The 25,644-nt window shown below is 35.4% G+C and overlaps 3 protein-coding genes across 4 annotated transcripts in view; all 3 read left to right on the top strand.

Annotated features, from left to right (window-relative positions):
• LOC132157064 (sodium/potassium/calcium exchanger 3-like) overlaps positions 1 to 9,486 on the top strand; it is a 73,484-nt gene extending 63,998 nt beyond the window's left edge. Inside the window, exons 5-17 of the mRNA XM_059566216.1 lie at positions 639 to 723; positions 828 to 931; positions 3,246 to 3,320; positions 3,902 to 3,927; positions 4,035 to 4,088; positions 4,220 to 4,347; positions 4,433 to 4,593; positions 5,443 to 5,713; positions 5,882 to 6,048; positions 6,125 to 6,239; positions 7,773 to 7,885; positions 8,539 to 8,604; positions 8,691 to 9,486. Coding sequence (XP_059422199.1) covers positions 639 to 723; positions 828 to 931; positions 3,246 to 3,320; positions 3,902 to 3,927; positions 4,035 to 4,088; positions 4,220 to 4,347; positions 4,433 to 4,593; positions 5,443 to 5,713; positions 5,882 to 6,048; positions 6,125 to 6,239; positions 7,773 to 7,885; positions 8,539 to 8,604; positions 8,691 to 8,840 — 1,515 coding nt within the window. The 3' untranslated portion in view covers positions 8,841 to 9,486. The remainder of the gene's footprint in view (positions 1 to 638; positions 724 to 827; positions 932 to 3,245; positions 3,321 to 3,901; positions 3,928 to 4,034; positions 4,089 to 4,219; positions 4,348 to 4,432; positions 4,594 to 5,442; positions 5,714 to 5,881; positions 6,049 to 6,124; positions 6,240 to 7,772; positions 7,886 to 8,538; positions 8,605 to 8,690) is intronic.
• Positions 9,487 to 13,506: 4,020 nt separating this feature from the next.
• Positions 13,507 to 16,090, top strand: LOC132156553 (uncharacterized). Its single transcript, XM_059565514.1, has 4 exons — positions 13,507 to 13,916; positions 14,511 to 14,728; positions 14,994 to 15,153; positions 15,270 to 16,090. The coding sequence occupies exons 1-4, from the start codon at positions 13,625 to 13,627 to the stop codon at positions 15,479 to 15,481; spliced, it is 882 nt and encodes a 293-aa protein (XP_059421497.1). The 5' UTR covers positions 13,507 to 13,624; the 3' UTR covers positions 15,482 to 16,090.
• Positions 16,091 to 23,128: 7,038 nt separating this feature from the next.
• The window catches only part of LOC132157063 (ras and Rab interactor 2-like), a 31,689-nt gene continuing 29,173 nt past the window's right edge, over positions 23,129 to 25,644 (top strand). The window contains exon 1 of one of the 2 annotated variants that reach the window (XM_059566211.1): positions 23,129 to 23,384. The gene's annotated coding sequence lies outside the window, so the exon portion shown is untranslated. The remainder of the gene's footprint in view (positions 23,385 to 25,644) is intronic. The other variant, XM_059566214.1, reaches the window with a different exon arrangement.

Raw genomic sequence — 25,644 nt, 5'->3', positions numbered from 1 at the left:
TCCCCAGATCTTAATCCCATTGAGAACTTGTGGTCAATCCTCAAGAGGCGGGTGGACAAACAAAAACCCACTAATTCTGACAAACTCCAAGAAGTGATTATGAAAGAATGGGTTGCTATCAGTCAGGATTTGGCCCAGAAGTTGATTGAGAGCATGCTCAGTCAAATTGCAGAAGTCCTGAAAAAGAAGGGCCAACACTGCAAATACTGACTCTTTGCATAAATGTCATGTAATCGTCGATAAAAGCCTTTGAAACGTATGAAGTGCTTGTAATTATATTTCAGTACATCACAGAAACAACTGAAACAAAGATCTAAAAGCAGTTTAGCAGCAAACTTTTTGAAAACTAATATTCATGTAATTCTCAAAACTTTTGGCCACGACTGTAAAGCTATTTTGAGTTTTTATAAATAAAAATAAGCTATAGTTGTCCTAAAAATATATATAAAATATTTCTAATTTGTCCCAATCTAAGTTATTTTGTAATAATAATTCTATATGTTTTTAATTAGCAGCCGGGAGGAGAGTTCAGGAAACTCAAGATTACTCATTATTTTTGCCTGTGTTCTTTCTGGTGCAAATTTTTCACTTCATCTTTGATGTCTCTCTCTCTATGTCTCTGTGTAAATGTGTTGTAGCGCCTCCATCTCAGTGAGGATGTAGCAGGAGCCACGTTCATGGCAGCAGGAAGTTCAGCTCCTGAACTCTTCACCTCAGTCATAGGTAAACATCTCCGAACACAGCGTGCTTTCGGAAAACAATTCCCCTCACATTTGAACATGGACCTTCACTTGCCCTTTGTAAGCCACCCTGTCTTCTCTGTGCAGGTGTATTTATCACTAAAGGAGATGTGGGAGTGGGCACAATCGTGGGTTCTGCTGTCTTCAATATCCTCTGCATCATCGGAGTGTGTGGAATCTTTACTGCACAGGTGCTAATTGCTTTGCACATTCACACACAAAAGATGTTTTCAGGTAATGTTTAAAACTAATTCAAATGAAAAACTGTGTTATTTCTTTCTCAAATGTAGCATTTTAGTGAATTGATCCAGCCAACTAATTCACAGATTCACTTTGGTTTCAGCATAAAAGTCCATGGGCCGTCTTATGTGTAGCGAAATATTTTGTTAAATGCTAGTGTTTGTTGCTACAGTATCTTTTTGGTTCAGTTATATAAATTGGGTTTTTGTAGTTTTCTTAAGTGTTAATTTATCTTTTGAAGAACGCTATAGTTATATTCAAAGCACTGTTTACATCCTCATTTGCTACAGTCTCTACGGATTGCCAGTAAGACATTATTTTTCTTTAGACACTTGACACAAATGTACTGAGCCAGCATTATGAATTCTCAGCATCTGTGAGAGGATGACTTTAGAGATGAAGGAGGTGACCTGTGCATCCCCTTCCTAAACCTCTGCACCAAAAAAGCCATTACACAGTGCAGAATGATAGTAAGAAGTGAGCAGACTATTCTCAGGGGTCACTGAGAGTAGCTGATGAGGTCAGCCATGTTAGCTGTGGAACTGCTTTTTTTCTGTTTTCCATCCGTCATCTTTGCTTTCCACTTCATTCAGTCATTCAAGCTCCTTCGGTTTAACCTCCTGAGACCCTTACTATGTTAAAGAAAAGAGGATATGAGGTTATTCTGTCTTTGCACAAGCATGGGAAACTGCTTAATAGTTTTTTTCTCTCCCAGACATTCTCTAGTCACCAACTGGCAGTGGAATAGAGGCATTCTGGGTAATCTGATAGACCTCAGAAAAGTCGTGTGTCTCACACATACACACAATTGGTTTATGCCAATTGTCCATTACAAATTGAGACAAATGACATAATTTCAAATTATCAGTTAAATTACAGGTAATTTATTTTGGAAATTTGAACATTGGTGTCTTTATGATAAATAATCTCATTGCTGTTTGTGTGAATATGTATTTTTTATAAGATCATTTATATGACAATATTATTCTTTATTTATTTTATACCTGTAGTTTAAAAAAATATATTGTATTATTAGATTTTTATGTTAAAGAAATTTGCTTATACACATGCACACACATTTTCTATTTCTATTTAGATTATATGTGTGTGTGTGTGTGCGTGTGTGCGCGTGTGTGGGTGTGTGTTTGTTTGTGTGTGTGTGTATATTATATTTATATTTATGCACATACATGTCATATACAGTGGTTTTGTGTTCGGGCATTTTTGGGGCATTTTTACAAAATTAGAATCTTATATTTGTGATGTCAGTAAACCTTTCCTAAAATGGCACAAGGCCACAAGACATTTACACTTGGAGTCCTTCAGTGTCAAGGGGGAAAAAACACATCTGCAACAATGGAGTTTCTAGTTGCCACGGAAACACAAAGCAAAGAGTGTCACCTGTGGTGTAAGTTAAGCTGTGCTAGCGTCAACGATGGCGCATTACTTCCGGTGCTCTGACGTAGATCAATGCTTTTTATGGAAGGATCGCCCTACACAACATGACACACATTCAATATGGATTATTTCACACGGTTCAATCAGCTGGATTCGTTACAGGATGTCATATCCATATATAGTTTTTACTTTATTCATTTCCTTCACTCGCTTCCAATTCACACACTTAAATACAGAATTCTAAAGTTTGCAAGCCAAGACCAACTTTCCAAAAAAAAATTGGAAATAGTCACAGATTACACATTATATAAGAGGCATGACAAGCACATTTTAAAATCCTTTAATACCAGGGTTTTCAACTGAGTCAATGAATGAAAGAAGCATGCAATTTATTTATTGTGGTGAATAGAGACTTTTTGAACTAAACTCCTTAATATACTGTACAAATATTGGGCAATATCATTATTAAAGATACCGTTTCTTTTTTCTGTTCTTTTTTTTTCGTTATGTTTTTTTTTCTGCAGTTTTAATTCAAAACCTTTATGAGTTACAAAACTTGCTCTATACTGAAAAATAAATAAATAAATAAAATCTGTGAAATTTACAGTAAATAACCAGCAGTTGTGGTTGTCAGAACTTTAACCAAAAATATGGTAGCAACATTTTAGGTTTAAAATTATATTTCATTAGCTGATTTCTGTCACCACAACAAAAAAGCACTTGTTTAAGGTGACTGGTGAAAGTAAATCAAATAAATTACACAGTTTTACTGCTTTGACACTTGCTCAATTCCCCTGGCACCCTCCCTTTGAGTCTAAGTGTGCTTGTGTCTCTCTCTCTCATCCGTCCTCTCTCTTGTTGATGCAGGCAGTACGGCTCTCATGTTGGACGTTAATGCGAGACTCAACATACTACACTATCTCAGTGACCACTCTGATCGTGGTGAGTAGAACCAGTAGAAGTGTTTTTTCATGCTCCCATGATGCCTATGGGCCCCCTCGCGCAGCAGGAGAGGAGAAGCGAGTGGCTCTCCCGTGGGGCCCGTGGCCTGCAGCACAGGCCTCTTATTTGCCCACACTCTGCATGTGTTCCCAGCACAGAGGAACAACAAACACTGATTATTAGTACACAGGACACAGAGTATCTGAGATGTTACTCACAGAACCTTATTAAAAACTGGATTCACTAAAAAAAAAAAAACTGTATTGTAAAAGTTTATAGTTATGCAGATAAACTTCATCTCTTTTATGGAAGGGGTGATATGTCTTTTCCTTTTCTTATCCTAAAAATAAACAGAAACTTCATGCAAAATTGTCACTGGAATTATGCTGACAATGTAATATTATATTATATTATATTACTCCATTAGATTACTCATTAAATCCTCAGGGCCCATATTTACAGTAAGATAATCCTGCCCTCTGGTGGTAAAGTGTGACATTTCAGAACTATTTGAAGAAATGTGGCTTTGTCATTGTGATTTGTCTGTTACATTTAACTTTTTTTTTTTTTTTTTTTTCAAGTTCATCTATGATGAGAAGGTGACATGGTAAGATTAAAGCTGCTGTTACACCAGAGCACCCTCATAATTTTTCATATTACAACTGTTTCTTTTTTTATTTATTTAATCATTTACTCTAATTTTTCTCTGCTCAGGTGGGAGTCACTCATCCTAATAGTACTGTACATGTTTTACATTATATTAATGAAGTAAGTTCTCTATTCTGTCACTATGGGAATCTTTCATAATTACATAGATTCATTGCTATTCGTATCTACTCCACATCAGTAAATTGCATCACTGTTGAATTTATTAACTCTCATTCCTTGGTGTTAATCAGATTTAACTCACGGGTGGTTCATTACATCGAGCGGCGGAAAAAGAACTCAACAAATCTGGGTAATGGCACAGCCAGTAACACAGACATCGACGATGGGTGCGATGCCACTGTCGTGCTTCTTAAGAAAGGTAATACATGCAGTCCTGTTTTTATAAGTGTGTGCAACTACTTGGTGCCCATCTAAATTTCTGCTTGTTGTTCTGCCCCTCTTAGCAAATTTCCACAGGAAGCCATCAGTGCTGATGGTGGATGAACTCTTGTCTGCATACCCTCATCAGCTGTCCTTCTCTGAGGCCGGAATGAGAATCATGATCACCAGCCACTTCTCCCCTCGCACACGCCTCACAATGGCCTCCAGAATGCTTATTACAGAGGTCAGTCACACAAGCACAAAAAACAAAAGTACAGCTACATCTGATAGATTTTGTAGGTGTTGTTTTTTTTTTTTTTTTAAGAAATCTATAATGAATTATTATTACATATATTTTTATTACAATATTAAAACATCTGTTTTCTATATGAATATACTGTAAAAAAAATTAATTGATTACTGTGTTGGCAAAGCAAAAAAAAATTGTATTATCGCTAACTTAAACTAAAAGTTGCAATTAAAACTAAAACCACAAAAAAGTTACTTACCTGAAATAAAATGACATATTTAAAAGCATAATTATTAAATTTTATTTTACTTTAACATAACTAAGTACTAAACAGAATAATATATATATATATATATATATATATATATATATATATATATATATATATATATATATATATATATATATAAATGGCAAAAACACAAAATCACTAAAACTTTTTACAAAATTTAAATGGAAACAGAATATAAAAAATAGAAAGTATTACATAATATTCATAAAGAACTAAAAAGGTATATTCAAAATAACACTGGGCCTTCAAAGTCACGTGATACTTCAGAAATCATTCTCATATGAAACATATCTTATTATCAATGTTGAAAACAGTTGTGCTGCTTAATATTTGGAAACAGTAATACTTTTTAGTTTAATAGAAAGAATCTAAAATAAAGAAAATGGTAATAGTGAGATAAGGTTAAACTAAGAAATTAAGTCACAATATGGGATATAAAAATGTAAATCTTACAGAGATTTAAAAGTATACACATCATCTGTATTACAGAGTGAAAGGTTTATTATTCAGTTAGTTAGCTCAGACTAATGTGTGTGCGTGTGTTTCTGCAGAGGCAGCGTCTGATCAACAGTCGTTTCAGTAACGGGGATTCAGAGGTGACTGTAAAGATCCCAGGAAAGCGTGGGGTGGAGAATGGGCTGGCAGGAGCGGACCGAGGCCTGAATGGGCGAAAGACAGGTCACCATGATGACGACAGGGGAGGAGCTGAAGCCGGCACTGACACCGAAAATGAGAATGAGGACAATGAAAACAATGAGAACGATGAGGAGGAAGAGGAGGAAGATGAAAATGAAGGACCCTATGTACCATACCGCTGCCCCGGTACATTTATTACAGATGATTGATTAAAACATTGTGAATAATTTTAGGTTGAATTCTGGTTGTCCATAAGCAGGATGTGTTCCTGACAGTAGGTGCACTGTAGGCAGCTTTGAATGAAAGTGTCTGTTTAAAGACTAATGACTCAAATGATGTCCTGATCTTGTGCAGGTGGGGGCTTTAATAAGGTAAAGTGGCTGCTGGCCTGGCCACTGAGTCTGCTGCTGTTCCTCACCGTGCCCAACTGTTCCAAGCCTCGCTGGGAGCGCTGGTATATGGTCTCGTTCATCTCCTCCACCCTCTGGATTGCTTTCTTCTCTTACATCATGGTTTGGATGGTAAGACTTGTCTGACAGTTACCAACTTTTGAAATTCTCATTTGCTTGAAATGACCAGTTGACACTCTCGTGCCAGGTCACAGTGATCGGTTACACTATGGGCATCCCTGATGTCATCATGGGCATCACTTTCTTGGCTGCTGGGACCAGCGTTCCTGACTGTTTGGCCAGTTTAATTGTCGCACGGCAAGGTAGGAATAAATTTATATTTCTTTATGCTCTAACATTATTATTTATTATAATTTCCCAATTTCCCAAAGGAGGAGATTGTTAAAAGATAAGTTTTTAGTTTTTCAACCAGCTTTCTTTTGTTACAATGTCGGTACTATATGTGACCCTGGATCACAAAACCAGTCATAAATGTCAATTTTTGCAAAACTAAGATTTATACATCATCTGAAAGCTGAATAAATAAGCTTCCCATTGATGTATAGTTTGATAAGACAATATTTGGCCGAGATACAACTATTTAAAAATCAAGAATCTGAGGGTGCAAAAAAATCTAAATATTGAGAAAATCGTCTTGTCCAAATGAATTATTAGCAATGCATATTACTAATCAAAAATTAAGTTTTGATATATTTACAGTAGGAAATTTACAAATCTTTATGGAACATGATCTTTACTTATAATCCTAATGAAAAGAAAAATCAATAATTTTGACCCATACAATGTATTTTTGGCTATTGCTACAAATATACCCCAGCGACTTAAGGTTTTGTGGTCCAGGGTCACATATGTAAATGAACAGTACACTTTATCCATGTTACATACACACAGATATCACATTTATTTGACAGCAAAAGCATACTTGTAAGCCCAAAATGCATAATTTTGTGTCATCCTGTGAATTTTAGAGGGCTTGAGGGATCAAACATTTTGTTCTTTTTCATTTTTTGCATTCTTCATTCCCCACTCATGGACAGTCAGATTGACAGAAGGCCAGCTCCAAAACAGTGTTGCCAAGTCAGCAGTTTTCCTGTAGAATTGTGCCAGTCCTATACGCAGAACCTGATTTTACCAAGTGAGACATGTTCCTGGGACAACATCTTTGTTGTCCCTGGAACAACATTGTGATTAACCAATCAGATTTGAAGAACCAGTTTATAGATTTTGTGAAGTTTACTCTTAAAATCACTGTTTGGTGCTTGTATCAGTGTCATTCTTCTATCATTTCCTCTGATTTTAGGGATTACTCATGGTTATGGTTAGGTTTAGGTGTAGGGAAATGGTTAAGAATATATTTTTGGAGTAAAATGTTATTCCAGGGTCAAAAAAATATGTTGACCTAGGAACACATCTAACTCAGCAAAATCAGGACGTGCAGTCTTATACTGTTGCCGTGAGTTGTTTTTTAGTCAATGGGTTAAAGCTACCTTCCTCCACCCCTCCTGGAATGCTGTGTCCCTAATGGAAGGGTTTCTGACAGAAACTACAGTAAAAAAGCAACTGGGCTAGTTTTGGACTAGTTTTCGAAATAAATTGGGCTGATTTTGTTTTGCAGATCTGGCAACCCAGCACCACAATCAAAGAGCATTTTGGGTTTTGAAGTTTGTGCAATAGGGAACACCACAGCACTTTTTGTTCTGTTCTCTCACGTAGCATTGATTTTTTTTTAAAGGCCTGAGTCAGTGGAAAGTTCCTCATTTTAGACAGAAGCAGAATCGAAAGTACTCGTAGATTCAATTTTAGTTTTATTTCAACTGTCTCTCTGTCTTTTTCAGGAATGGGTGACATGGCTGTGTCTAACTCCATTGGTAGTAATGTGTTTGATATCCTGATTGGGCTTGGTCTGCCCTGGGCCATCCAGACTTTGGCCATCGACTATGGCTCCACAGTAAGTGGAAAATGTTGTAATAGAGATTATTGTCTAATGATTTATTTGGTAAAGCATCAAAGCATAGAATTGATGTATAGCTTTCACCTAGACCTAGAGTAACAGATATTCACGTTGCATTTCTTGATGCAGTAGCAGACTGTGGTAAATGACAGTGGTTTTCTGAAGTACTCCTGAGCCCATGTGGCTATATTTAACACTGCAGCTTTACTTTGGCACAAAGTGATGAGCCATGATCCAGCTTTGCTTGCCAAGACTGAGATTCTCCTTTTATAACCCAACTTGATACGTTGACCTATTACCAATTCACTTGCTTACTGTGAACTGTTTCAAAACAGTTTAACATTGATATTCTATAACCTTTTCAGTTTTATTTAGCGTCTGCCCCACCTTTTTTTCTGGAACGTGTCACAGCCGTCAAAAACCAAATTTCTTAATATTTTTCATAATACATTTTTGTTGGTCTGTGAAAACGTTGAAAATCTTTTCTTTGTACTTTTGTCAATTAAATAAAAGTTATAGAGAATGGAAAAATCACAGATTCATGATTTCATAGAATTTAAAAAAAAATGTCCCAACTTGGATTTATCTATACATTAGATATGTTCTACATCTACAAGGTCTAACCTACTTTTTCCTGCATTTCTTTTCAGATTCACCTGAACAGTAAAGGCCTGATTTTCTCAGTTGGGCTGCTTCTAGCATCTGTGTTTCTCACGGTATGTGGGAGTATTTAAAAAAACTTATTATAAACAAATGTCCTATGAATCCACCTTTCACCATCTACCCTTACTTTCCCTCTCAGGTTCTCGGTGTGCATTTGAACAAGTGGAAGCTGGACAAGCGTTTGGGTTTCATTTGTTTACTGATGTACGCTGTCTTCCTGTGTTTCTCCATCCTCATAGAGTTTAACATATTCACCTTCGTCAATCTGCCCACCTGCCGCGAGGAATGAGACAGTTCTTTTTCCCGGCACTCCCTCCTTGACCTTGTGAGGACAATGGCACAAGTCCTCGAATCAGAGGCAGACCGGCTCTCGTTCTGAAGGAATATTTATTTATTGATCTAGCTGATCCTTTATCGATCCTCTATTTTTCTTTCCAATGGGTGCAATATTGACAGAGTCTGGATCTGTGGTGTTACAAGTGGAGAGAGAGGATGTGTGTAAAGAATGGTCCTGTTGACTGATGTATAGACTGTTCTAACGTCACAGGAACGTGGGAAATGAAGACTACTGCCTGGTTTGATGTGAATACTTTTGTTGTTGTTTTTCAAAATATTTTGCATATTACATATATAAATAATATGATGTAAATATATTTTATGATGGTATTTGTTTTATTAGCTGCTAATTTACTGAAGAAGAGGCTGGACTTATTAATGTCTGTAAAAATTTAGATTTATGAGGGTTCGTTATTTTGCTGAAAGGTACTGGTGACCTCTAGGAAATACTTGTATTCAGTCCTCTTTTTAATTTGGGCATTACCTAGTCGTCACCTTCATATTACAAGAACGATCAGGATGTCAGGGACATTCGTGTCTACATTTTTCAGATGAGAATGTTTACGGTGCAGAGGAGGTAATAAAACCGAAAGGTTTAAGATCAAATTTTACTCAAAAAAAGAGATAAACAGCGGGCATTTGTTTGCACCTGTGTGGAAACACATGTTGGAATGCTACGACCAACATATTTATGTTTAGTGAGACAATATTCTTGTGTGATATATGGGTTTCTATAGATGTTTCTCAATTTTCTTTTGTCTTTAACACTCTGTATATACTGAAACAGAGAAAGGTTTATTTATTAATTTATTGAAAGCTATTTATGCACATTACTTTCCTATGATGTACTGATACAAAACCAATCCACAGCTGTCCCAAAGAAGAGACCGTTCTGGAGTTTCAGCCAGGCTGCACAGTTTTGTCTTTCAGACTTATGTGTCAGCCTTTTCTACTGGATTCCTTCTCCTTCATCTCTGAATATTATGCACCCTATTAGATGCACCTTTGACTTGATGCGTAAAACCGTTTCTACTATTTGATATCGGTGTGACATGACAGAGGTAACTGTAAAGATTTTTTGAACACTCAAAACTTTGGCTGTCAAGTAAGGGAAAATATATAGATAGATATATATTTTATACTTAACTGTTTTGACATTTAAGATCGGTCCATTCCCTTTTGAGAGTGAATGGAGTGAGTGAGCCACAGACCTACGAAGCTGATTAGCAGGAACGTGTCCTGGTAAAATGAAGCTAACGTTGACTGTTGCAAAGTCAAACCGTATGCTCTAGAAGAAGTCAAGTCATTTGTCTCTTAGCATGCTTCTCTAATCTTAGAGTTATCCAGGATTTTTGGAAGAAATCCTCTCAGCAGAACAAGGATCAGAATTCATTTCCAAGGATGCAGTTAACAATATTGGATTTTTCAGGAGTTCTTTATGCTGATGTGTCCGGGGCTTATTTCTTGCCCTTCTTTCAGAAGGACTATTTAAATACTTTGTTTTGTATGCCTCTGGTTCTGGGGATTTGAAAAAGACACTGCCATAATGCATCACAGCTGTAAGCTTTTAACTGTGGCACAATATGTCGATGTGTGGACTTTTTCTCCTAACAGAGGTTTTCAGTGAGCTGACAAAGTAGCGATTCTATGGACTGTTTTAGTCTAACTTAGCAACTTCATGCAGGTTTTCTCGACTGAAGGCACATTGCAGGGAAATGTTGTGTTTTATGCACTGGTTGATACTGGGTGTCTAATTGTTTGTCATATTTTAAGAATAGAATTTAGATGACGTAGAAACATATCTGGAAGAGTATTGCAGCAAAGTATTTTATATCACAAAAGTAACTTTTTGTTACTATTTGTCACTATTTTGTAACGCAAAATGTTTAGACATGTTTTCTGCTTTTAAAAGTCTGTAGAGTGTGCTTCAAGTGATTCTGCATATTCTTTAGATCACAAAACTAATTTGTCAGCTTACTGTCAAAGAGTGCTTTTAGCATGTTTAAAATCAAAGGTCAAACTTTGTAGGGCATTCTTTTTAAAGATGTAAAAAAAAAATAAAAAAAAAGATAACTTTTCCCTAGTTTGACAGAATATATTATCAAATATGAACATTTGGTTTTCTGTATAACTCATAGTAGACATTGAGGCCTAGTTTACTTTCCAAAAATGCAACAGCAGGTCTAGGGTTTAAGCAATGTGATATTCCTGATAAATATAAGCTAGGTGTAATCCAAGTAGAGCGTACAAGCTGTGTTTGGATGCTAAAGATTGTTAGTCTATAATTTCTTCTTTGTAAAGCAGGGTATTATAAGAAAGACATCAGGAAAGCAGGGTTTAATGAAAGTTTTGTTCATGAAATGCAATAATGTTTAGATTAATTAATTACTGTGTTTGCATTTTTTCTTGTAAATCCTAAACATGACACATCACATTATTTGAATCGCATATATATATATATATATATATATATATATATATGTGCTACTTAAATATTTCAGTAAGCTTTAATAGAGTTTGTGCACTCTATGCTCAATATTAAGGATAGTAAAAAGAGACTTTGAGATGCAACTAAATTGGTTTCTCTGCAAAATGCTCCAAAATCTATGAATGCTGCTGCTTACAGATTGTGGGACATTAACTCCTATGTTTATGGTTGCAAAATCAGCCATACTAATTTACAGATTCAGTGATTTTAACATACTGATAAATGATATTTGGTCATCATCACATCTGGAAATCAAAGCGCTGCTGTTCATTTGTATGCACAAATATAACAATAATAATATTGAGGGCATGCACAACCAATTAGCCCACAATTACACAAGTTTCCCTCAGATTTCCTTTTCTTGTCTGCTGATATTTCTTCATAGATTCAGGCATATTTGAATAAAAAATGTGACTTTTACAGGGTGATGCATTGCTGATGTACATAATTATACATACATGAAAATGTCTTCATATTTTTGTCTTTGCCTGTATATATCCGTTGACTATATTTTCATACAGTAGATACTGTACAATGCTTGGGTCCTTTATTTGTTTATTTTATTTTTGTTGTTGTGTTGAGGGTTTGATTAAACCCTAGGTTTGCTAAATCGCATGGGATATTTTAATATAAGGAGTTATTTATGTTCATTACTATTACACATTGTTGAGCACTGGACGGACAGCAGTGGAATTAAACCTCTTAGATTATTGCATGTTTTCTTTGTTTTCGTTCTTCTTTTTTTTCAGTGGAAAACTGCTGGGCTTTTGATTCTCCAATGAAAGCATAAAATAGACATTTCATTCAAAGTAACTGATGTCTTCTGCATTTCAGGAGTCATAAAAAGAATGGTAGTTACTAAAATATTTTGTTCAGGTGTTTCAGTTGTATATCAGAGTACATTTTTGCTACTTGAGCATAATAAAAATGATATTTGCTGAGGTAAACACTTTTTGTTCACTTGTTGTCATTTCAGCCATAATGGCATGTGTAAATACACGTTGACTTTACTGTAAAAAGGCATAAATGCAATTTCTTTATTTATGATAATATTTCCTAAACCTCAAACATAGCCCTTAACCCTTACACAAACCTGGTGATATCAGATTTAAAGGAAAATATTGTTAGATCATGCCTCAATGCCAGAAATATTAGATCCTGTCAGAAAATATTCATTTTATCTATAACAGAACAACTCAGCAAAGTTGTCTAAAACCTAGAACTGTATTAATTGTCTTCTATTAGCCAAGAAGTTCACTGAGTAAAGCCAGAAGCAGGAGATGAAGTATAGTAATAATAATAATAGAAAAGCTGAGTTTATATATAATCTTATGTATGTTTCAATGCTCAGAATTGGTCTGACCAACACAAGTCCAAGTGTTATTATTATATCACAAGCCATAGCAATGGAAAATTACTGCTTCACAACCTTGAAATGGAGACATTCTCTTATCTCTTACTCGTGAATACACATTTTTCCTTGAACCCACACAATCATAAGACTAAACAACAATGTAAGACAAAAATAGTAAGACAAAATAATATAATTTAAATGACTTATCAATAAATGAATCAATAAAATTAGTATAAATATATAATATAGCCAAATACATCTTAAAAACATAGCCTATTAGGCTTCAGCTCCTTGATCAATTTTTAAAACAGCGAAATAAAAACATGGATCTCATTGAGTGAGAAAGAAAGAGCTGCCTTAAATTTTTAATACAAATCAAAAAATATTAACTTAATCTACAGCGGTTTAAATGTAGGCTATTAATCTTTTTTACATTTTTATTTTTATTGATATTGATATTAACATGGTTAATTTATTATATATATATATAATTTTAGATTTTCAAATTTATATTTCACAAAGAACACTGAAAAAGGATGTAAAACTAAATAAAGTGAAAATGATTAATTATATTAATCTAGTAGTTATCCGCAAAAATGATCATCTTTTATGAGTAATCATTTGCAAAGACTATTATAAGAGATGTACTTCTGTCAAAAAATTAGATTTAGGTCAATAAGTGCGCGCCTGTGCGCAATGGGTGACGTCACCAGCCCGCTATGCTTGTGGGAATTGTAGTTTATTCAAAACTACCAACGTTCTGCCAACATTGCTGTGACGTTTGCGTAACGTGATACGTGCGCTGGCTGGGGACAGTTTGATAACCATTTCCGTCTTTTTCTCATTCATATCGCTGTGTTTATTAAGAGATTCACGTTAAGAGATTACATTTTGCATGAAGTTCTGTTTGTTAGTGTGTAAGTACATCCATATGGACCCAAACAGCGTCAGTCGCGCGAACTGGGCCATAAACCGCCGGGCGGAGGGTTTAGTAAGTAAACACATGGCAGACATGGAACAGAGACGATCCGCGGTGTCTGAGGAGGTTATGCACCCTCTGCCAGGAGACTTGAGCAGAAGCACAGAAGACATCCCTGGGCGGGCCGAGGTGAATTTTAGCGCGGATTCACAGTCCTACAATCCTGCAGGAGGAAAGTTAATGCGCGAGGATGCGTCCTCAACATCAGGTAATGTTAACGTTACTGGGAAGTGAAAAGAGTAAAAAAAAAAAAATGTTTACCTTGAAACGGACTTACACATCCCTTCCCTTCTATCATTATGGAACTTTGTCTTGTTAAAAAATATATATATTTTAAATTTAGATTTTAAGTTAATCAAATGTATATTAATAAAACCCTTTGACATTTACCACCAAAGTTATTTATTACACAAGCCACTACCTTTATTATTATTGACAATATTTCTTTTTTCCTCAAATGAAACTGACGCAGCAGTTTAGATGTAAATGCTGATTTTTAAAGCAGTAGTTCACGCAAAAACTAAAACTGTACTCGCACTCTGGAAGTTGTGGTTGAGTCTGCACTGGATCAGATTTAAGGGAAATTTAACATCACATCAGTTGCTCACAAATGATTCACTGCAGTGAATGGATGCCGTCAGAATGTGAGTTATAACAGCTGATAAAAACATCAAAATAATCCAGCAAACTCCTATGTATCCTGGATGACCTGAGGCTGAGTAAATCTGAAAGCAATTTTTTATTTTAGGGTAAAATAACCTTCTGTAAATCTTCACTTAATATACATTTCATACAATTTCAGAGACAGCAGCTCATAGACAAATCATATCGCTCCTTACTGAGATCAGGGAGGAACAACAGAGGCAATGGGAAGTTCTGAAAGACCTGCAGGCCAGGATTCATGGACAGGTGTGTGAAGAGGAGGACGAGCCACTTGACGTAGATCTGCCACTACGAACAATGGAACAGCTTGATGAAACAGAGCAGCATTTAGAGGATACTGAAGCTCAGAAGAGAATGGTAAAAAATTATTACTGTCAGTGTACTCTACAATTACTGCAGTGCATGCAATAATAGGTTATATTACTTTGTAAACCTCAGTCGGGACAGGAAGTTTACATTTTATGGAGGTAGTTGTGTAGTCCAAAATAATAGTTAAAAACAATATTGTTTGCATGTGTTAGTATTTTTTTTTTTTTTCGTTTTTTCTACATAACTTTTCTGGCTGTTCCCTCCTGTATTTGTACTGAGTATTTATTCTTTTTTTTTGTCTTTTTTTTCATAGGTGTCACATCTCTCACGGATGGGCGGAGCTACGGTAGATGATGCGGTTCGGCGTCTAATGCACGCTGTTCTCTCTTTCAGTGTGGGCTCAGAGCTCAACTGGGTTGGCAGAGGACAGAAAAGGAGCTTCAGAAACACCAGACTGCAGGGTGTTTTGTTTCGTAAGCAGCCTTTAAAATCACGTCTCGGTGCAGATGCATCTTCAGGTTTATCACTGACTTTTTAGGATGCTCAACATTTCCCATATGAAAGATTGTTTTAACCACATTTTCTGCAGGTGCCTTGAAAAGGACACCTGTAGGAAAGGAGGCCACGCACCACCAGTTTGCTGATGTGGTGAAGAAATGGTTGCGGTTTGCCCCTTTTAGACAAAGAGGAAGTGGACGAAGACCGCATTGGAAACCTGTTGAGTTCATCTGTCCTAAATATGACAGTAGTTTGGAGGATCATAACCAGCTGGATTCTGGGGAGATTCAGGTGACAATATAATTACACTAAGTGTTGTATGACTAAATGTCCAAAGACAAGTAAAGTGAAATCAGTGAATGAAGAAATGACAAGAGTGTGAAGGATTGGCTTTCAAATTGTTTCTTTTTTGCCATATTACATTCTTTCTATTATAATATTTGCTTTGTTTTCTTTAAGTTAAAATATACTATTGTTACGAGAATAATTTGCAGATTTTCAAATTATAGCATTAATCTTAAAAAAAATGGGTAGATGTAAATAATTCTGTTATAATGATTCTTTTACCCGTGCAATTTTATTTTAATTATATTGTAAAATGTCTTGTTTTAAACGCTGATGCCAATATATTTCCATAAAAAAGTTTGCAATACATTTTGCAAATGTTATGACAATAAACAGACACCAGAGTTAAGAATTTCAATCATTAAAGAATTAATAAGTGTCACAGAAAATGTCAGATTGCTGTAGAAAAAAAAACTCAAATGTAATTTAATGACTTTTCTCAATAACATAGCTAAATGCACTTACTCACTTGGTATCTTTGTTAAGGTGGACCATTTTCCAACAGTTTTCTAAGAACTCTTGCTTCCTGGAACATATAAAAACACATTAAAAACTATGTATCTATCATTTTTCTGTGGTGAATTAATTTGTGTTATTTGAGTGTTTCATGTTTATTGAGCCACTATTTTCAAATTATGTGACACTTTAATCTCAATTTACTTCAGTATAATGCTCTTTTACAAAGTCTTGATTTTGTTTTCGGGGTGTTCTAGAACATGCTATCATGCTTGGTGGTTCACCTTATTTTCCATTGCAGCAATGGTGCTGCCATTGCGTTCGTTTTGTCATCTTACTTCTGGCTGAGGGACCTGACGTACCTAAGCTAGTGGCTAGATAACAGAACGCAAATATATCAAGTATTAAATGCTCAGTTAGGGGCTACATAACAATTGTATTAAAAAACAATTGCACCAACGATGTAACGAACACAATGTGAAGTAATCTGTGTGTTGTGTTGTGGTGCACTTGACAATTTACACCCACCACCTAAAGAAGAGAAGCACCAGAGGCAATGGATGAGGGCGCTAAATTTGAATCAGTGAACAGTTATATAGTTAGCTATAAACAATCTTACAACTACTGAACTAGTTACCGGATGTGCCGCATCAGGTTAGCATAAGTCGGATGGCAAAATGAGGAAATGCAAAGTATTAAATGTGGGCGTGGTGGAATAAAGTGAATACTTCGGGGCAAAAAGAAGTTTGAAAGTAGCCAGACTACGTAAGTAGAAGAGTTTGGTATTACCAGGCTAGTTCGAAAGGGCTGAGCGATGGTATACTGTTAATGCCCCCACACTGCTGGAGGCGGGGTGTAGATTAATGTAAACGTGTCACGAAGCTCGCACATATCCCCTAAACAAAACAACAATGAAATGAAGAAGTGTAGGTCATCTAGGAGTGAGACGGGCCCCAATTGTCAGAATATTATAGACAAAAGAATAATGATTAGCAGCAGTTCAGAGGCAAGTATCATGTTTGCAATACAAAAGATCCATTCCATAATCAGTCCTTTTTGGGAAGTGTGAATGGCAGTCTGAAAACTTGAGCATGATGTGGAGGAAAAAAAAATGGAGTCAGTTTGTTACTTTATTTTATTAGTGTTCATTTATTTTATTAAACTATATAAATTGTTACACCTTTTTGTGTTATATGCAGTGTCATGATTTACTTTTGATAAAACAAAGGTTTATTATTGTATATTCGTTTGGCATTTCGTATACCCTTTAAATTCGCTTATTAAAAGAACAACAGCAGCAGCAGTATGGTGTTATATTGATTTGAAACACATGTATTGACTTTGTACCTTATATCTTTACTCTCTCCTTTCATTCTTTTCATGGCTTTGGAAAACTTGTCTCGGATGTTTCTCTGCGTCGCTTTTTGCATAACTTTGGGTCGTCATGGAGTATGGAGGACGAAACCTGCAAAAACAATAAATAAATGTGTGTATTAATGCATCTGTTCTTCTTTATATGTTCTTATATATAAATAATTAAACGTGTGATGAAAGTAGCCAAATAAATTAAATAAATTGGTGGGCAAATGGGAAATGTTTAAGGAAATGCTAAACTCATCCTAATTTATTATTATTATTTTTTTTTTTTTCTGAATGTAGTTTCACATTTATTTTTTTCTCTGCACAACATACTAATGAGAGGGTGTCAGCCATGGACTTTGTCGGTTGTGTCATAGCTGGGGCGCAGCTTTCCCTCTGAAAGTGAAAGTCGTGACATTAGCCAAGTATGGTAACCCATACTCAGAATTGGTGCTCTGCATTTAACCCATCCACAGCAGTGAGAAGTGAACACACCATGAATGCACACACACAGCAGTGAGAAGTGAACACACCATGAATGCACACACACAGCAGTGAGAAGTGAACACACCATGAATGCACACACACAGCAGTGAGAAGTGAACACACCATGAATGCACACACACAGCAGTGAGAAGTGAACACACAATGAATACACACCCGAAGCAGTGGGCTGCTATAGATCCAGCGCCCGGGGAGCATCTGGGGGTTCAGTGCCTTGCTCAAGGGCACTTCAGCCATGCGTATTGAGGGTGGAAGAGAGCGCTGTTCATTGGCGATCCATCTGAAGTTGACCAAACCGAAGATGACAAAACCCACATATTATGTATGTATAGCCTATATAGTATTTTTAGTTAATTATACAGCTCTATTTTGTATTTGCTATCCCAAATCGTGCATATGAACATAACATTACCTGTTGTATTTCTGGCAAAACAACTAGAATTTCATAAATAGCCATCTCACCTCAGGTTGTTTATGAAGAACGGAAACTACATGCTTTTCTCTGCTTTTCAGCCATTCTCTTTGCCATGTCTTCATTTCTTTTTTGGACGTCACAAGCCATAGCTGCCACAAAGAAAACTATTTAGTAGAAGAATCCATATTTTCATGAATGGCGCGTTTGTAAAATCGTAGTTAATTTGCGTCGTGTGTGACTGTCTCCGTATGATTTTCAAAGGGGCTCACAAAGTTCCAGAGGGCTCACAAAGTTCCGAACTTCAGAATCGCACAGTGTAATGCACACTTTTTAGATTTGTATTATTTATTAAAATAAATGGTCAATTTGTACAGAAATATTGCAATTTTTTCTTTATCAAATATGGGCTCAAGCACAAAATATGCCATAATTTAAAGCTCAATAGCATTTGAGGAGAATTACTAAGTCATAAAACATTTACATTTAATCATTTAGCAGACGCTTTTATCCAAAGCGACTTACAAATGAGAACAATAGAAGCAATCAGGTCAAAAAGAGAACAACAACACTATACAAGTGCCATGACAAGTCTCAGTTAGTCTAATTTAGAACGCATAGCCAGGTTTTTTTTTCTTTTTTAATAAATGAAAAGACAAGAAAAGGAAAAGTGCTAGTATTAGCAGTGTTGGGGAGTAACTAGTTACATGTAACGGCGTTACGTAATTTAATTATAAATTATTGTAACTGTAGTTAGTTACAGTTACTAAGAAAAATGAGTAATTAAATTACAGTTACTTATGAAATTTGTTACGATCACAAAGGGGATTACATTTGAATATTTACACACATCCACATACAGATTTAACTGATTTCTTTCCCAAATTGCACTGACTATTCTGAGACATACCTTCCTAATAATTTCCGGGATGCGGAAATACAGTCTGGTTCGTAGAATCCAGTCATAAAAACAGGATGCCTAACGCAGATGGAATATGCCACATTTTAGATGACTAAATCAAAAGTAGGTCAGTACACTTGAATCAAAACATGACATGGACTAGTGTCTGTGAATATAAAGCCCCAAAAATGCAATATATGACTTGCACATTCTGCGTGTCTGTGTGGAAATCAGGCGTGGACTGGACACCGGGAGAACCGGGACAATTCCCGGTGACCTGGCAGCCGATTTTGCCCCACTATTTAATATAATTATTGTATAATTGCCTGCCGAATGTACTAAAGCAATCATTTGCGAATCCGCCATTTAATAATTAAATCTCTAATAAGTCATGAATTGTTAGTCATGACTCGCGCGCTCTCCGCGCCTCCGCCAAACGGTTTGGATCAGACTCGGAGTAATCAATGCGTGAGAGAGAGAGAGAGAGAGAGAGAATAGAGTGGACAGCTGGAGCAAAGAAGCAGAACTACTGTTCAGGGTTTCAGGTCAGTTTCATCTGTAAAGATGCTTTTTTGTCTTTGTTTTTTTATTTATTTAATCAAGCAGCAGCACGTTGCTCATCAGTCATCACTCAAAATACTATATAAAGGACATCATTATTATCTGTTGTAATGTTACAGTAGTAATTTAGCTGAAAAAAAAAATTCAGATTATTTTTTTTATAGGTTTAGGGGGAGCTACGACAGACAACAACACAACCCTTACGAAAATTAACATTTTAATATTTAACTATAATTCCAGAGAAAATGGTTACTATTGTTTAACTGTGATAACCAAAAATGTAAAATTATTTTACAAATGTATTTATTTAAAAATAAATACAAATCCATTTGCACAAAAAAAACAAGGTTATTTTAGTTTAATATAGGCTAATAAAAGCATGGTAATTTTTTGTAAGGGAAAAACATGACTCGTGTACAGTATTAGGATTTTTCTATAAAGATATTGTAGTATTGTAGAGTATTGTATTGTAAAGTATAGTTTTGTTCAATCTTGAGTATTAAAGTCATGAGAGAGATGGATAACAGGGCTAAATAAAGAGACTGAAGTGAAAAATGGAAGTGAAGGTGCAGTTCAGGAGAGAACTTTTAATTATTTTGCATGTCCCCAAATTAAAGATTTAAACCTTTTTTATGTCAGGTCCATACAAAAAATAGTTTTGTCCATGAATTTGTTTGTATGAGTTTGAATTTTCCAGTCTGAATTTTTTTCCCAGTCCGCCCCTCCTGTAAATTAATGGCAAAGACATGGTTTCATTTACTACACATAGGTCTACTGAAGCTCGCAGTGTTTTCAACCTCTGGTGCCTCAATATAGGAGTACACGAGCACATAAACATAATTTCTAGAACTGCTCTGTGTCATTTCATGTGCATTTTACTTATTTTGAGAAAACTATCATCATATACAGAGACAGCAGTTTCAAAAAAACACCAATGTTTCAGGAGTTTATTACACAGAATACGTCACATGCTTATTAGATAACTGTATTTAAGTTGATGTATATGCTTTTATTTATTATTCTTTAATTTTCACAAATTTAGAAAAGTAATCAAAAAGTACTCAAAAGTAATTAGTTACATTACTTTAATAAAGTAATTGAAAAAGTTACACTACTATTACATTTTAAACAGGGTAACTTGTAATCTGTAACCTATTACATTTCCAAAGTAACCTTCCCAACACTGAGTATTAGTTGGTTAAGTGCTGTCGAAAGAGATGAGTCTTTAGATGTTTCTTGAAAATCAGTAAAGATTCAGCTGTACGAAGAGATTTTGAACTTCTTTGGGATGGCACCACAAGGCGTCGTTCAGTTGCAGAGCGCAAACTTCTGGAGGGCACATAAGATTTAACCAGTGAGTTTAGGTATGTTGGTGCTGTGCCAGTGGTCGTCTTGTAGGCTAGCATCAGTACCTTGAATTTGATGCGAGCGACTACTGGTAGCCAGTGTAACATGATGAGGAGAGGAGTAACGTGAGCTTTTTTTTGGCTCTTTGAAGACAACCCTTGTTGCTGCTTTCTGGATCAATTGCAGAGGCTTGACAGTACATGCAGGAAAGCCCGCCAGGAGAGCATTACAATAGTCCAGTCTGGAGAGAACAAGAGCTTGGACAAGAAGTTGGGTGGCTTGCTCTGACAGGAAGGGTCTTCCTAATGTTGTATAAGGCAAACCTGCAGGACCGGGTCGTAAAAGATTAACCAACCAACTTTAAAGTGTTAATATAGGTGTTAAATATATTGCACACCTGTTAGATTTTTGGTATTTATTAAGTAAACTGTAAATTCATATATACACTGTAAAAAAAAAACTTCCTGTAGAAATTACAGTAACTAGCTGGAAGAAGTTTGCTCGTAACTTACTGTAATATTATTTTAGCAAAAATACTTAATTTTGTTGTACTGCAATGACAATAAAGGAATCTAATATTGTGTATTTTTATTTTACATTGTCATTTAACTTGCCATACATGTATTTACAGTATAATAATGTTTAACTGTAAAATATTTTATTATTGTATTAATGTTTTCATCTCTCCTCAAGTAATGCAACAGAAAACAACAGAACATATAGTATTATACTTTTTTTTTTATACAAAACTTATAAATACAAAAAAAAAAAAATACAAAACTTATTTGTGTATTTATTTATTTATTGTTTTTGCAGGTTTCTTCCTCCATAATAGCACAGGTGCAGATATATTTGTTTAGCTCAGCTTGTCGACACTCCAGAGAAAACAAAACAAAACACTGCGGCTCAAAGAAGGTGGAGTTTCAGAACACACCCACCGATTGCGTAACCGCAACGAACCAATGGCAGCTCAAAGGTGTTTAGGAGACAACTTCTCCAGAAAGTTCGCTTTGGTGAGCTGTTTCGAACTGCCAAAAAGAACTCAAAACGAACTTTTGAAGTATACCGGGGCCTTAAAGTTTATCTGACTTCAACTCTGCTGCTCGCTGAAGCTCACCACTGACTCACATTTTTTATATAATTACTTCTGGCCACTTTGACGCTCTCGCCAATGGGCAAAGCATCAAAGTCGCTATTGGCTCTCGCTAATGGTGGTGTAAATGCACGGTGACTATTTGTGGCGTCATATATATGCAAATTCATTCTTTGCCAGCAACGGCTCTGTGAGAACCTAGGGTATGGTGAATGACGTCAAGTTGACCGTTCCAAGATGACGTCACGGATAATACGTCCATGTTTTTGTACAGTCTATGGTCTGGAGCTGTCGAATGGGACATCATGGTTCTTACCATGACCTCGCCCCTTCCCACCCCCAACCATTCAAATTTCCATAAGGGGGAATTATTTTAATGATATTCTAGTGGACCGCTTTGTGACATCACAAAACCCGGAGAGGTGCCTTAAAAGAGGTGCCTTATCTCCCTTTTGGAGTGGACTTTGAGATTTGTAACTTTGTAGATCTTTTTTATGGCCAAACATACACACTGCACACTGACTAAAATTCAAGTCAATGAAAAAGCATAATAGGACCCCTTTAATATCAGAAAAGTACAAGAAGATCTAACATAATCTTCCTTCAAGTCCCTCAAAACTTTTTTATTTTTTTTACTATCACTATAGTGTTTAATATTTTAATCATCGTTATTTAAGTGTAGGCCTAATTTGATTAATAATAATTAATAATAATTTTATTGGAAATGACATAATATTTATAATATCACGTATATAATAAAAACAGATGTTATTTTGGTAATTTTTGTTTTGGTTTCTCTGCCTTAATAAATGATTCAAGGAAGTTAAATATTTAGCCCACCGGTCATTTACTTAATTGTTTTGATCTGTGCAGCTTTGGTTCTTCATAGTTTTTCCACTGTCTTTCCGGTTCTTTCATGTTTCTCTCAATGGGCTAACAAAGGCTTTTCCCTTCCAAAGACATTCCCAGCTGGAACACGTGACGTGAGACTTAATGCACATCAACTTTTGTTCTCCTAGAGTTTGTTTTTGCCGGGAGAGGTCGCATGCTTTAACGCAGATATGAGTCTTCCTCGCGAAGTAGCCTACAAGGAAACAACCTTGACTCAGTCGTGTAAGAACATCTAAAACGGTTCACACCAACTGAGCCTTTGGAGGAAGATCATCCAGGTCTTATAAATGCGTAACTGCTCTTTTGCTAGCGGCTGTTTTGGTTTCAACCCGACGAGGTGAGTCCCAAACACTACTGTTTATAAGCTTCTGTGGCGTGTGTTTTTGTCTTCGATCACAGTTTAGTCTGAAATGCATGTAAAATGTTTCTTTTTATGTGTGTGTTAGCCTACTTGTTAAAATATTAATAATAAAAATCTTAATTTTTTGTTAAAAGCGTTTGGAGCATATATTATACGTTTTGTTTTTATGTTTCGTAGTTATATTTTATAAACACGTAATTACTAGTGATAGAAATGTTGTTTTAAATATGCTGGGTTTGATACTTTGGTGACTTCTTTTTAGTAACTACCACTTGCTTTGTGGACAAGCAAAACTGTTTTTGTTGTCAGTAGGTAACTGTGTTATGCAGGTTTCTCTGGTTAAACGTTGTAATGTGATGTTATGTTGTTGAATGTCATAATGATGTTTTGAAAGTTTTAAGTATGACATCAAGGAAAGTCTAATTTGTCATGATCTGTAAAACTTAGTGAGTTACAGTATATGTCTCTAGACTTCATCAATACCCACAAAGGCTGTAATGAATATGAATCAGCTTTGGTTTTTAAACACATTCATATATTTCTTAGGTGAATGGTATATATGATAATTATGTCTCCAAGAAAAAGAAAAGTTGTAGTACAGCTTTTGAATAGTGTGTTTTTGTATTAGTATAAGTTTTTATGCAAAATTTCATGTTAAAGATCATATCATTTTGTACTGGAAAACTGCTTGCACTTCCTCTTATATGTTTCTTTGTCAACTCTAAAAGAGAGGGAAGTAAACTAGTGTAGGGGTCAAGTTAGTAGATTCACTGCTTCAATTTTTTTTAAAGAGTTTATTACATCATAACAGGTAGTTGTAAAAGATTAGCCAAATTTTGGCATCTCCTAAAATATAGTCGTGTCTTTGGACAGCAAAAAATTTATCAACCCCTGTGAGTTAAATAGGATAATGGCGTAATCAAAATGTAACATAGAAGATCATGATCCACACTCACGAAAACAGTTTTATTTGACATTCATCGTTGATGGGAAAAGACACAAACCTGTGAGCCAAAACATTTATGTCTTTTCCAGTCAACGATGAATGTAGAATAAAACAATAAAAAAAGAAGGCTGTTTTAATGATTGCAGATAATGATCAAAGTAATTTAACAGATTGACTAACCAAAATAAAAAGAATAAGTGATGGAAGAGCTATATTTCAACGTGCAACCAGCATTGTAGAACTGTAATTAGAATATAAAAATAGTTGTTGTCATTATTTTATTTTAGTTTTTTTGTGAAAAGTCAATGGAAAGTCCTTGTGATATAATGAGTGTGCTTAATTATCCACCACAATTCTCTTTTATTGTTGTCATACAAATTGATTGCATTCATTACTGACTTTTTTCAAAAATCGTGCCACCAGATTTTTCATTTTCTTCTCCACCAATATTTCAGCAGTGGCTCTGAGGCCTGTTAAGAGGATTAGTCTCAGGCAAAGGGAAGTTACTTTAACTGATTTTGCCCAGAACATGCGTCATTTGACAAAAAATTTAGAGTTGTGCAGTGACTGCCATTGGATTAGTATAGAAGAGAATGTTTTGATCCATTTCATTACATAGCAGTCATATTTTCTTTATTTAAGCTGCAGTTTGGCAGAATTGTGACCACTGAGTGATACTCAAATGCTGAGGTGTCAGCCGTGACTGAGGTGTCTTCATTATGGTAATTCCGTGTACTGCATAATTTGTCAACATAATTTTAGTGTCTTCTGACAGTATTGAGAGTTGTTACACTGATTTCAGAGAATGTGGTGGGTATATGATTAAATAGCTTGACAATTTTGAAGTGAAATGTGATCTCTTGTGGTCAGCCGATCAGAGCAATGAATGCAAAGTGAGAGATATAATGAGGTAATGAGATATTTAGTATAACCACAGAATTGAAAGAGTGATACTGTGTAGTGTGTCAAACCGCACGTAGTTTTAATATTTTTATTATGTTTCACTGATCAAAGGTGACCGCAAAAGATTTATAATGTTACAAAATAATAAATATTTTCAAATAATTAAATAAATAAAAAAATTCTGAATTGTATTTCGGTTTTGTCAATAAAATAAGGACTAACAGTTTTCTACATTGATCATAAATAAGACATGTTTTTTGAGCACAAAAACAGCATTATAGTGATTTATAGTGAATCTTGAAGGATCTTGTGATTCTGAAGACTTAAGTAATTGCTGTAATCAGATTTGCAGACACAAATACACTGAAATAGAACATTTTGTTTAAA

This window comes from Carassius carassius, chromosome 14 (assembly GCF_963082965.1).
Source record: "Carassius carassius chromosome 14, fCarCar2.1, whole genome shotgun sequence".
In the NCBI taxonomy this organism is placed as follows: Eukaryota; Metazoa; Chordata; class Actinopteri; order Cypriniformes; family Cyprinidae; genus Carassius; species Carassius carassius.
Note: the sequence above shows the minus strand (reverse complement) of the source record. Positions and strands in the feature narration are given on the sequence as shown.

What these genes read in the sequence shown, in the direction of transcription:
- LOC132156553 (XM_059565514.1), top strand. Translation starts at nt 13,625, where the DNA reads ATGAAGTTCTGTTTGTTAGTGTGTAAGTACATCCATATGGACCCAAAC. An exon ending in GGATGCGTCCTCAACATCAG is followed by an intron (nt 13,917 to 14,510) that starts GTAATGTTAACG and finishes ATACAATTTCAG; the next exon opens with AGACAGCAGCTCATAGACAA. An exon ending in CTGAAGCTCAGAAGAGAATG is followed by an intron (nt 14,729 to 14,993) that starts GTAAAAAATTAT and finishes TTTTTTTCATAG; the next exon opens with GTGTCACATCTCTCACGGAT.